This window comes from Nicotiana tabacum, chromosome 18 (assembly GCF_000715075.1).
Source record: "Nicotiana tabacum cultivar K326 chromosome 18, ASM71507v2, whole genome shotgun sequence".
Classification (NCBI taxonomy): domain Eukaryota; kingdom Viridiplantae; phylum Streptophyta; class Magnoliopsida; order Solanales; family Solanaceae; genus Nicotiana; species Nicotiana tabacum.
The window spans coordinates 93,202,643-93,215,399 of record NC_134097.1 but is presented as its reverse complement, the minus strand read 5'-3'; the positions used below and the strand labels follow the sequence as shown (position 1 = coordinate 93,215,399).

The window sequence follows — 12,757 nt, the reverse complement described above, 5'->3', positions numbered from 1 at the left end:
CGTTATGGATGCTATAACGTTCCGTTATCTCATTAGTTTTGTTGTCCATGAAAAGCTTGACATGCATTTAATGGATGTGGTTACCGCTTACCTTTATGTCTCACTTGATAATGAGATATACATGAAAATTTCCGATGGATTTAAAATGCCAAACGCACATAATTCAAAGTCTCAGAAAATGTTTTCAATCAAATTGCAAAGATCTTTGTATGGTCTAAAGCAATCAGGACGAATGTGGTATAATCTGTGAGCACGTGATTTTGCTTCACGAAAACTACTCCAAAAGAAATCGAAAAATAAAACAAATTGCCTTTGGGTACAGTTTTGAGAATTTTGCGTGACCTTTTGGATAGTTATTTTTGTCTATGAATGTTTATCTTGTTTTAATTAATTGAAAAATACCAAAATACATGTTGCATGCATATTTAGGATTTAATTGTGCATTTTTGAGTTAATTAAACCATGTCCTATTTTAAAGAATGAAAATCACAAAAAATATGAATTTTGGTAGCTTTGTCATTTTTATTGTTTAATTGTGTGATTTTATTTTTGTTTGAGCTTGTGTGTTAATTATTGTTAAGGGTTAATTAATATCTTTTTAAAATAATCTTGGTTTTACAATTTAATTTAGGAATTTTGGTTTTTAGGAATTGAAAGAAAATGAAAGGGAAAAAGAAAAGAGTGAAATCGGATTGGAAAATCAAATAACGTACATTACTTGCATATTAGGGCCCGCTTTGAGGTTGTAATGACAGATGATAGTGGATCAGCGGTTGCAATATTATTAGGCGAACTAATAATCTCGGTGAAATTTCTTGATATGACCGCCGCAGATATCTGTGAAATAATCTCGGTAAAGGTATGTTGTGGATGGTAACAATAGAAACATTGTTAAAATTATGACACTGTGAAAATAAGTGTACTATTAATTCTTTCTGTTCTGTCCTCGTTAATGTATGCCTTTAGGTATATTGAAAATAAGCATAGTTGGAAGGCCATTAGTTACACATGTTCTACCCCGGTGTCATTTTGACAAACCCACTTAACTGAAAAGCAATACTGATTCTTGTCAAACAGGTCCTAACTTGTTCTGTTGGTGGCCTAATTTTGAAGAGCATGTAAAATACAAAACCTTGATAGGTTCCAACTGGGCTTTTTCACAAATAATATCATTTTAGAGCTTTCATTTTCACTGTGGTGGCCGAAACATAACCTGGACCAAGCCTAACCGGCCCAACACCAGGTCCAATCCAGAGAAGCCAAAGCCTAACCCGTGCAACGCTCCATTCCAAGATGGCACACAAATCTAACCCATTTCTAAGCTCTTAAACTGTAATAATCCAGTTCTAGGATGCACCAAACAAACAAGAACTTTAATTGCCTTCCTTTACTTTTTACTTGTCAATTCTTGCATTTAGATTTTGTTCATTCTGTTTTGATCTTATTTTTAATGCTATCAATGCCTATTCCATTAACAGGTGCAATTTAGTATCCACACATCCTTGGACTTTGAAGTAGTTGGGTGTGGGATAGGGGATTCCAGGTACCTGCCATTCTATTTGAACTTCCCATATTAAATACATTGACTTAAATTTAAAAGCTTAAAATAATTTTCCTGTCTGGAGCTAGATGATGCAAATCCTTTAAATGACCGAAAAAGTTAGATGTTTTTTAATTTTCTCTGCATTCCAAGTACTTTATAGGCTACAAACATCAATTTTAACTCAGAGTATATCACTTTTGAACACTATCTTGATATGTTAAATTCATCTTTTTCTCTCTTGCAGAAACAACCATTACCTCTTGAACATGTTCGACAGTGTCTTCCTCATAAACTCTTCAAGATACAACCGAGGAAAGCATTTTCTAGAACTTCTGATATGCGGTTGTTCATTGTGTCCTACTTTGTCAAGGAAGATTTGTTTCAGTTGCCCGCACCAGTAGCCTCTGAAGAAATTGGAGAAAGCAGTAACACTAAATTAGAAAATGTTGCAACAAGGAAAGAGCTGAAGAAAGAGTTAGAAAGCTGGAGAAAGCAGTCAGTCGACTATGGAAGAAGTTACACCCAGAGAAGAGCTGGAGAACGAGTTAACTACAGAAGTTGGCTCTTCTACCAAAAGGCAACAAACTGAGCTGGAGACACCCCCCCCCCAAGAAAAAATGAAGGTTAATAAACTTTGTCTCTACTTTTTTATTACTCTTTTTAACATGAAGAATAAATAAGTCACACAGAACTCAAATAAAAATAGATGTAACAATGACAACATCAAAATTGGAAGAAACCTTTGAAGTTTCATCTGGTCTTGGTACCTTCGAAGGTTGAGTTACTTTAGCTCAGGTTTTCTCTTTTTATTTTTCGGTTAGTATCCAACTTCATCATATATGGCTTGAGGGGAAATTAATTCAGACTTTAGCTACACAAACATCCAAAATCATGCATTTTGTAATAACAAAGAGAACATAGAAATCCATGTGCATCTAGTTCAGTTAACACACACATACAATGTTGTTGAATAGGTACCATTATTATAAATATAGATTGCCACCTTTGTACCAAGCTAAAGAAGAGAAAAAGGGCACAATATAAACTATTATTTAGTAACATAATTAGTCAACTGCACCATTGTAGGCATCAGTAACTAAGAAAATATTTTCCAGTTACAAAAATATTTCATTATGCTTTTATCTTTCTGTTCGAGTATAACCAGCTCTATATTCATTGATGCTTCTACACATCTAAAGCTAACAGTTCACAATAATTAATCTTCTTCTTGATGGCCACCTAAATCTCCTATAGTTCTCTCAAAACTTGCTTCACTTTCCAACCCATTTGCACCTTCCATATAACGAACCTTTTCCTCAATTCCTCCAACTGTTTCTCCATTATATACATTTTCTCCTTCAAAATTTACTACTAAATGATTAAGTAAAAAAATGAGATAGAGGATGTATCAGTAAAAACAAAAAGCATAAAAAGGAATTTATAAAGGCAAGAACAATGTCATGCAGTAAAGTACACCACAAGTCATAGAAATAAATATAATTGACGCATGAGTTCCCACATTAGAAGCTGCCAATATTAAGATAAGGGCAATGCTGTCCGAAGAAGCTTCTTCAGAAAATCATTTGGGAGTTCTGCGATCATTTGGGAGTTCTGCGGTTGCCGGTAAATTTTTTATCTTTCTATTTAGAAATTCAGGAATTAAGTGTTGAAAAGAGTTTCACCTTATTAATTAACATTTGAGTGTTTTTGGTAATTCGCCTTTTGCAATTCCCGTCTTTCAACGTTGAGTCCTCTACTGGATTCTTTGACTAAAGAACAAATAACTCAAAAAAACTTCAAATGTTGATCAGTAAATTTTCATTTGTTCACATCATAGAGTATCAGGTTTATGTCATTCCTCAACTATAGTGTTTGACTATACCACTCCCCTTATTGGCTTCATTTTTTTCTTTTTCCTTTTCGTTGTGAGAAGAGGGTAAAAATGGGGGGAAATGAGTTAAGATTTTATCAAAGAAATCGTCCTTACCATTACTTAGCATCTTACTAATGTTCACAAATCGTTGTTGGATAAATTTTGAGCACACTATCTTTCATCAAGTTTCAATTCCATTGTTTATGCGTGAAAAAGCCTTCTCTAAGTCCTTCTGTTAATATAGAGTTGTTGCATTCTTTATGCCTAACAAAGACTTGGTTATAATGTTATTCTATAGAATCTCTATGTTTCAGTTAGGTTCTGAATTTTCTCCTGTTATACAATATGCTTTTCAATATAAACTACTGATGTACTTCAATAAAAAAAACCTAGCATGAGGTTCCAAAACTTATATATTTTTCGGCTGCTCTTACATTCACTCTCTTCTTTGTATGTACATACGTGTTGCAAACTCGCCAGTTTGTCTGTGATAGGTACGACAAACAACAGCCTACTACTTTTTTTATCTACCAAATTACTTTGTCAGCTGCCATTATTGACATCCTTTTGTTTTCAAAATACTTATAAAGAAGTAGTACTTTATCTGTACAGGTATTCTAAGACATTCTTGTGCTTGGATTGATTTATACTTTTTACCTTGCACTTTTATTGACTAAGATTATGCAACAAATTTTTCAATATAAATTATGGTTTACTGATAGGAATTTTTTGTTGACGAAAAAAGGCATCATTATAGATCTTACGTCTGCTTTGTTCGCAGGGTGTTATAACTATGTAAAATGCCTGTATATACGTCTTATCCAACTATGTAAATACGTGTTTGAAAATCGCCAGTTTTTGCTTGACAGGTAATACAAAGAACAACCCCTACCTTTTTTAGCTATCAGAAAATATTGCCACTTGCCGTTACTGACGTCGTTTTGTTTCCAATATTGTAGAAAACATGGACACCACAGTTCACTTTGTGTAACTTACTGGCATGTACATTTATATTTCTGTTAGCCGGTAAAACATATTGGTGTTGTAACAGATGTAAATAGTGGGTTGAAAGACTGACAATAAATATGATCTTCTTTTTTGGCTTGAATTTCTTTTCTTCACTCTGCTACATATCCAACTTTCTAAGACTGAATCGAAAGAAATTTATTGTTATCCAAAGTATAATGACGCACCTCGTCCTACAGATCATAATGTTTAACAAATCAACTCACATATCTCAATACATAATTGATCAAACTGCAATTGTTCTCTATAGAAAGTAATTTATTTTCGTTATAAATTAATATAAGCTGCTATTTTATCAAGTTTGGGCCCGGGTTCAGCACGGGCCATTCCCACTAGTACTATTTAGAAGATTGTTCTCTATAGAAAGTAATTTATTTTCGTTATAAATTAATATAAGCTGCTATTTTATCAAGTTTGGGCCCGGGTCCAGCACGGGCCATTCCCACTAGTATATATATAGAAATGAGAAGTTGGTCGACCAAGGGCAAAATTGTCTTTTCGCTCAGTCCTTTACTGCATGCTCAACATAATTCCCGAAGCATTATTTTCTATTGCCTTGTTTCCACTTTTCTTAGTTGCTCTCACTCTCCCTGGTCTTCTTCTCATAAAGTGTAAAGATCTTTCTTGCAACAAAATTGAATTGCCGTTTGTAGGCGTCGACAAACCCCTAGAATAGCGACTTCATGATTTTTCTCTGGTGGTTGAGGACCTTTCTAAAGTTTGAAAAGCAATCAAACTGTTAAATATCAATGGTAAAAGAGGTAGTTTTCTCCTTAAATTTCAGTCTTTTTCCTTGCATTATAGTTGTTCATAGATTCTTATAAGCAATTTATGATGGGAATTTTAATGGGTTTTCTCAAAATCGGGTTTGGGGATTATATTAGAATTTTATTTGGAAATTGGGGGTTTTCCTTTTGAGTTCCTGAATATGCTATGTTTCTACATTAGATGTGTGCTGCTCTTACAGGTGACTGTACAGTTGATGCTCCAGTAATTATGACTCCAGAAAATAAGCCCTCAACTCTAATACCCTCTAAGGTATCTCTTCACTGTCTCTGTGACAACATTTCTCTGACTTTTCTTGAGGGCTATTTTTTGTATTCTTGTCTCCTTATTTTTTTTTTAATTTTTAGAATTTTGTTGGTGATTATGAAGAGCTTATTTGGGCTCTTTTTTTTTTTGGTTTGGCAGCATGAGATTCCAAATAACTACTTTAATTAATATAAAGGTGAAAGAAACAACAGTCTTTACTATCGCTGACAAGTTGCAAGTAATGAGTTGTATATTAAGAGCAATTTTATAACATTCATATAACTCTTGTAGTTTATATTTACTGTTCTTGAGATCGAAGTTATAGTATAAGAAATATTTTATGAGAGCTATATTGAATACTAACTGTTAGAAGTTAAAAAGATTCCACTTTGAGGACTATAGTGAATACTAACTGTTAAAAGTTGAAAAGATTTCACTTTGGATAACTCATCATTCACATGATATCATAAGTCAAGTGAAGTATGCATTTCTGATATCAAATCTGTAATAGGTTAAAGAAACAAAGACTGATCGTAGGACAAGAAAAGGTTTTCAATTTGCTGTAAATTTGATGGGCCCAAAAGCAAACAAGTATGGTGAATCTTGAGAGTTCTTCTGCTCCGCATCAAAGTTTCTTTGTCTTGATAATTTATTTACGGTTATGAAAATTGGAAAACTAGACATAGATAATTCCTAAAGGTCGGTAGTGCTCGGTCTCTTCGTTCGTAGGCTCGAATCATATTATTGTAAACTAGCTTTGTTAGAAGATAACACACTCACTGCCACAGGTGAATATGCTTCACATTTTCAGTATATCAATTAATTTGGTTCAGCTAAGATAATGAATCAGGGGATTGCCACTGAACAAGTATGAATGTCATTTATTGCTAAGATCTCCCCGTACGCTATTTGCAATCTCTTTACCTTAAAAATGTTTATATCAATATATGAGATTTCACTGTAATAAAAAGTATATGAATCAGTACACTAAGATGTAGCTTAATTATTAACCTTATTCTGATGCCCAATGCCTTTTGAACTGAAAACCACTGAACAAGCATTTTAAAATGCTACAAAAAGACCTACCAAAGGTGATAGACGAGGTTTCATGCTTAGCTTGTATGATGTTATATAATTCTGTCATTGATTGCAAATTTCTTAGTTGTTTAGTACCAATATCAGCAGATGTGGTGGAGTTGATAATTTATTCTCTGGGTTTTAGATCTTTTGCTTGAATATGACTTTAGGTGATGTAGTTGAAATGGTGGCAGATAATTTGTTGGTATAGTGATTGATGCAGTAATTATAAAATGAATAAACAATTCTTAGGTAGTAATTATAGCTTGGCTAATTGGCTTGGAATGTTTGAACTGTCAGCGTTATGATGTAGGCTCTGTAGTGTGATTAACAAATGTCGTTTTTCAAACCAAATCTATGTTTGACCCAAAAAAAAAAACGCACTTTCTCTCTCTATTTTCTCCTTCTTCTCTTTCTCTCTCTAAAATCACCGCCTTTCGCCGCTGTTTACTGCCAGAGAACTTCAGTCACCTTTCTCCTTTCCACCTTTTTTCCTCTCAAAAAGAAGAAAAAAAGTTTGCTTTTTTCTTTTAAAAATCAATCTTTTCGCCTTTTGATTCATTACAATCTCAATAAATTTGATTCATTTTAGTTAAACAGTTAATTAACTACAAAACCCATTTCTCCATTTTTCAAAAACATTTCCCCTTTCTTTGATCCAACGGCCAATATTTACCCTCTCAGTCTGTTATCTGTTATTTGTAGTTTATGGTTTGAGTTAGCATTACAGTGCTAAAATACGCCGTGCACACTAAAAAATACAGCAAATTCCTTCGAAACTTTCCAGGAACTTTCCGGCAAAACAAAACATTCTTTTTCAGCAAAACAAACATTAAAAGCTTTTTCGTTTTCCTTGATTTTGGTTTATTTTCGTTTTCGTTACAGTAGCTCAAATTGAAATCGGCGCTTTTCTTAGATCCCCGAATTCACTGCTTTTCTTAGACCCCCCGAATTTTCTTCTCCACCCACGAACCGCTAGCAGGTATTAACCCCCCGGGTAACACCCATTTCCATTTTATTCTGCTTTTGTGCTTTATATATTCATAATTTGAGTAGAATCTGATGCTGCAATTGCTTTTTAATTCCAAAAATTAGGGGTGTGTAAGTTGTTTTTCCACATCGAGATCGTGTAGCTTTCTGGGATGTTTAGTAGGATCGAGTTTTCTTGCTCATTTTGAAGGTTTTATTACTTGGGTACTCGTTCATTACTGATTTTGGGTTTTTTTTTTGGAATTTTTGTTTGTTAATTAAGTTCAAACCATAAGTTTGCATAAACCGTCTTCTTTTAATATTGCATAAGTTTCAGAACTGAGCATTTGGTCAATTCCACTCCTATCCGATTTTTTATATGAGAACTTCTGAAATAGCCGAATCTCCTCACCTATTTCAGAAGCTTGCTTGTTGTTTTTCTTCAGTTAATTTCGGCTGCTAGTTACTTTCGGTGCTACACCAGTGGTAGCGGTGATAGCCCTTGTTGGTCTTTGGGTCGTGGTATTTTCTGTGTTTTCAGGGAAATTCTCAAAGTGGTTGGAGACAAGTTGGGCACACGAGCACTAGCAAAGGAGAGCAACCTGGACGAGCATCAGCAAAGGGCGGTGGGAAGCATTGCGTGAGCTTGCAAGTATATCGAGGGCTGCAAATCAACACAGGTTTAGTTCTCGGGAATTGGTACCTCCCGTTCTACTGTTTTCCTTTTGGTGTTAGCTAAATTGATGTTACTTTAGTTCACAATAGTTGAATCATTCAATAGGTGTACAGGTAGTCACTTCTTTCCTTCTAGTTTGATTCGTTGTCCGTGGTGCACTAGCGAGTCTTTTGTAGAGTTGTCGTAGGTGTAGTGGCGGCAGTCTGGGATGATAGATTAAAGGCATGTCCTCAGGTGGGGCAGAGGGAGGGGCAAAGAGTGGGCTCGGGGTCAGGGGGTGGGTCGGGAGGTAGGGGAGGTAGAGTGGGCAAGGGAGCCTATAGGTTGAGAATCGGGTCATGGAACATAGGTTCGCTAACGAGTAAGTCTATAGAGTTGGCGAAGATCCTTCAGAAGAGGAAGATTAATATAGCGTGTGTCCAGGAGACTAGGTGGGTCGGATCGAGGGCGAGAAACGCGGATGGGTATAAGTTGTGGTACTCCGGAGTCGTGAGGGGTAAGAATGGAGTGGGTATCCTAGTAGATAGCCATCTTAGGGAGTCGGTGGTAGAGGTCAGGCGTGTGAATGATAGACTAATGACTATTAAATTGGTGGTGGGTGAGTGTCCTTTAAACGTCGTTAGCGCGTACGCACCGCAAGTAGGTTGTGATGAGGAGATTAAAAGGCGTTTTTGGGAAGGGTTAGATGACATTGTTCGTAGTATTCCGCCTTCCGAGAGGTTATTCATAGGAGGGGATTTCAATGGTCATATTGGGTCGTCGGCAGGTGGTTATACTGAGGTGCATGGCGGCTTTGGTTTCGGGGAACGAAACGGAGGGGGCATATCACTGCTGGATTTTGCCAAGGCATTCGATCTAGTGATTGCAAACTCGAGTTTTCCGAAGCGAGAGGAGCATTTGGTTACTTACCAAAGTTCGGTGGCGAAGACTCAAATTGACTATCTCCTCCTAAGGAGATGCGACAGAAGGTTGTGCGAGGATTGCAAAGTTATCCCAGGTGAGACCCTTGCAACGCAACATAGGCTCTTGGTGATGGACGTTAGTATTATGATAAGAAGGAAACAGAGGTCAGTACGAGGCTGCCCGAGGATTAGGTGGGGCGCCTTGACTAAGGTTAAAGCCCAGGAGTTGGAAGGAAGGTTGTCGGCAATGGGAGCTTGGAGAAGTAGTGGGGACGCAAACACTATGTGGTCGACGACGGCGGACTATATAAGGAAGGCGGCAAGAGAGGTGTTAGGGGTATCTTCAGGCCGCACTTGTGGTCACAAAGGAGACTGGTGGTGGAATGCAGTTGTACAAGGTAAAGTGGAAGCGAAGAAGGTGGCTTACCTGCGGTTAGTGGGGAGCACTGGAGAGGAGGAGAAGAGAGCGAACATTGCAAGATATAAGGTAGCTAGGAAGGAGGCAAAGATGGCAGTGACGGAGGCAAAGACGGCAGCTTTTGCTCGTTTGTATGAGGAACTAGGGAACAAAGGCGGGGAGAAGAAGTTACTCCGACTCGCTAAGGTGAGAGAGAGGACGGCTCGGGATTTGGACCAAGTGAGGTGCATAAAAGATGAGGACGGCAAAGTTTTGTTGGGGGATGACCAGATAAAGAGGAGATGGCAGACCTACTTTCATAAGCTTCTAAATGAGGAAGGGGATCAGGATATTGTACTAGGTGAATTGAGGAACGCCGACAGCCCCCATGAACTAAGTGATTATCGGGACATTGAGGTCGATGAGGTCATGGAGGCAATGCGTAAGATGAGAAGGGGCAGAGCTACCGGACCAGATGAAATTCCGGTTGAGCTTTGGAGGTGTGTGGGTAGAGCAGGCGTGGAATGGCTTATTAAGTTGCTTAATGTGATATCCAAGACTAATAGGATGCCCGAAGAGTGGAGGTGGAGTACTATGGTCCCGTTGTATAAGAACAAAGGCGATATCCAGATCTGTAACAACTATAGGGGTATTAAATTACTAAGTCATACCATGAAAGTCTGGGAGAGAGTGGTAGAAATGAGAGTGCGAAGGACGGTGTCTATTTCAGACAACCAGTTCGGGTTCATGCCGGGGCGATCTACCACAGAAGCTATCCACCTTATTAGGAGGACGATGGAACAATACAGGGATAAGAAGAAGGATCTCCACATGGTGTTTATCGATCTAGAGAAAGCGTACGACAAGGTTCCTAGGGAGGTCTTATGGAGATGCTTAGAGGCTAAAGGGGTCCCGATTGCCTACATTAGGGCGATTAAGGACATGTATGATGGAGCTAAGACTCGGGTTAGGACAGCAGGAGGCGATTCAGATTATTTTCCGATTATTACAGGATTGCATCAAGGGTCTGCGTTCAGCCCTTTCCTATTTGCCCTGGTGATGGATGCTATAACACATCATATTCAGGGGGAGGTGCCATGGTGCATGCTATTTGCTGATGACATAGTTCTAATCGACGAGACACGACGCGGCGTCAGCGAGAGGTTAGAGGTTTGGAGACACACCCTTGAGTCCAAAGGTTTCAGGTTGAGCAGGACGAAGACGGAATACCTTGAGTGCAAATTTGGGGCAGAGCCGACGGAAGCGGGAGTGGAAGTGAGGCTTGATTCTCAAGTCATCCCTAAGAGGGGTAGTTTCAAGTACCTGGGGTCGTTTATTCAGGGGTCCGGGGAGATCGACGAGGATGTCACACACCGTATAGGGGTGGGGTGGATGAAATGGAGGTTAGCGACGGGAGTCCTGTGTGACAAGAAAGTGCCACTGTTACTGAAAGGTAAATTTTATAGGGCAGTGGTTAGGCCTGCTATGTTGTATGGGACCGAGTGTTGGCCGGTGAAGATCTCACACATCCAGAGGATGAAAGTTGCAGAGATGAGGATGTTGAGGTGGATGTGCGGGCATACAAGGAAGGATAAGATTAGAAATGAAGATATTCGAGAGAAGGTGGGTGTGGCCCCCATGGAGGACAAGATGCGGGAAGCAAGACTCAGATGGTTCGGGCACATTCAGAGGAGGAACACTGATGCACCGGTGAGAAGGTGTGAACGACTGGCAGTGGTGGGTACGAGGAGAGGTAGGGGGAGACCTAAGAAGTATTGGGGAGAGGTGATCAGGCAGGATATGACGCGACTTAGGGTTACTGAGGACACGGCCCTAAACAGGGAATTGTGGAGATCGAGCATTAAGGTGGTAGGTTAGGGAAATTGTGATGTCTTTGTTACAGCGCACTAGAGTGAGACTAGCCAGTTAGGAAGTAGTCTTAGGATGCTATTGATCAACTACTGATGATGGGCTTTATCTCCTGTGTATTAATACCTTACATCTTTCTCGTATTTCCTATATCTCTTATATTGTTGTTACTTTGTTTTTATGGTATTTATGTTATGTTATGGATTTTATGGTACTTTATGTTGTTTTATTATGAGTCTATTGATAGTACTAATATAGTGTCTCTTGTTGCCTCTTTGAGCCGAGGGTCTCCTGGAAACAGCCTCTCTGCCCCTCGGGGTAGAGGTAAGGTCTGCGTACATATTACCCTCCCCAGACCCCACTTGTGGGATTACACTGGGTTGTTGTTGTTGTTGTTGTTGTTGTATATCCATTTCAGTCTTGTCACAATAAACCCGGTTGCTTGAAGGCACATATGTTGAATCTATGTAAACGACGATATTTCCAAAAATGCAACACACTAAAAACATATGATAATGTAAATATGGATATAGGAATTTTAGTTTTAGTTGTATATGTTAAGAATTACTCTAATTGTTTTTTATAAATAATTAAAATTAACTTTCAGTTTTTTGCTCAATATAATGGTAATTATTATGATGTTGGCATATAATAGGTTTAGTAGACTGTCAGCAAGATGCACTCCTAGGTGATGGTAAGACTATACTGCATGCACAACTTTGTGAGCAAATTTTTTTCCAGATAGATTATATGTATGCTTAAGAAGGTATTTATGGAAGATAATTTTTGACGATGCAGCATGGAGGTAAGAGATTGAGACTCTTAAAAGAACTATTGAACTATAGAAACAGAGCACTGCGAGGGGAATGATTAGCTAGCATGATTGGAATAACTCTGCATATGGTTGAAAATATGCATAGTGCACATCTTTGTTCGTCTTAATATTTAAAAACGAGTGTCATCGTGTACGTCTGTGCTTTACTGTTATTACTTCACCCTATCATGTTATATTTTCACTGGAGTTAACATTTTAAAGTTTGTTGTTGTCGTATTAATGTACTATGGCATTCACTTCTGTCTTCTGAACAAGAAAGGTTAATCCAGAGAAATTTTCATTCAGTGAGGAAGGTAAAGCCTTCCATGGTGAAATGGAAGTGATTGCTCAAGGTCTGTTTTGAGAAATGGAAGAGAAAATAAGGCCTTCCAGAACTACTTTTATCAAGAATCACATACTCTTGCAATACCTATTCCCAAGTGCCTTCTTATGTACTAGATAACAATGTAGTTTAAGAAATAGATAATGCAGATGATTCTTGTCTATATAAAAATGAAAAATAAATGTACTAATGAACCAGAGCCTATATAAATTGTTGGTATTATACTGTTTATTTCA

At 37.9% G+C, this 12,757-nt stretch overlaps 1 protein-coding gene across 3 annotated transcripts; it reads left to right on the top strand.

Moving 5' to 3' along the window:
• Nucleotides 1-4,988: 4,988 nt before the first annotated feature.
• Nucleotides 4,989-12,752, top strand: LOC107764333 (uncharacterized). Of its 3 annotated transcripts, XR_012702193.1 has the most exons (3): nt 4,989-5,203; nt 5,410-12,058; nt 12,163-12,752. XR_012702193.1 is itself a non-coding variant. In XM_075237066.1 (2 exons), the coding sequence occupies exon 2, from the start codon at nt 8,773-8,775 to the stop codon at nt 11,371-11,373; it is 2,601 nt and encodes an 866-aa protein (XP_075093167.1). In that variant the 5' UTR covers nt 4,989-5,203; nt 5,410-8,772; the 3' UTR covers nt 11,374-12,752. The 3 variants fall into 3 exon arrangements, 2 of the variants coding, with proteins under 2 accessions (XP_075093167.1, XP_075093168.1); XM_075237066.1 differs by having other exon boundaries at nt 5,410-12,752; XM_075237067.1 differs by having other exon boundaries at nt 5,391-12,752.
• Nucleotides 12,753-12,757: the final 5 nt, after the last annotated feature.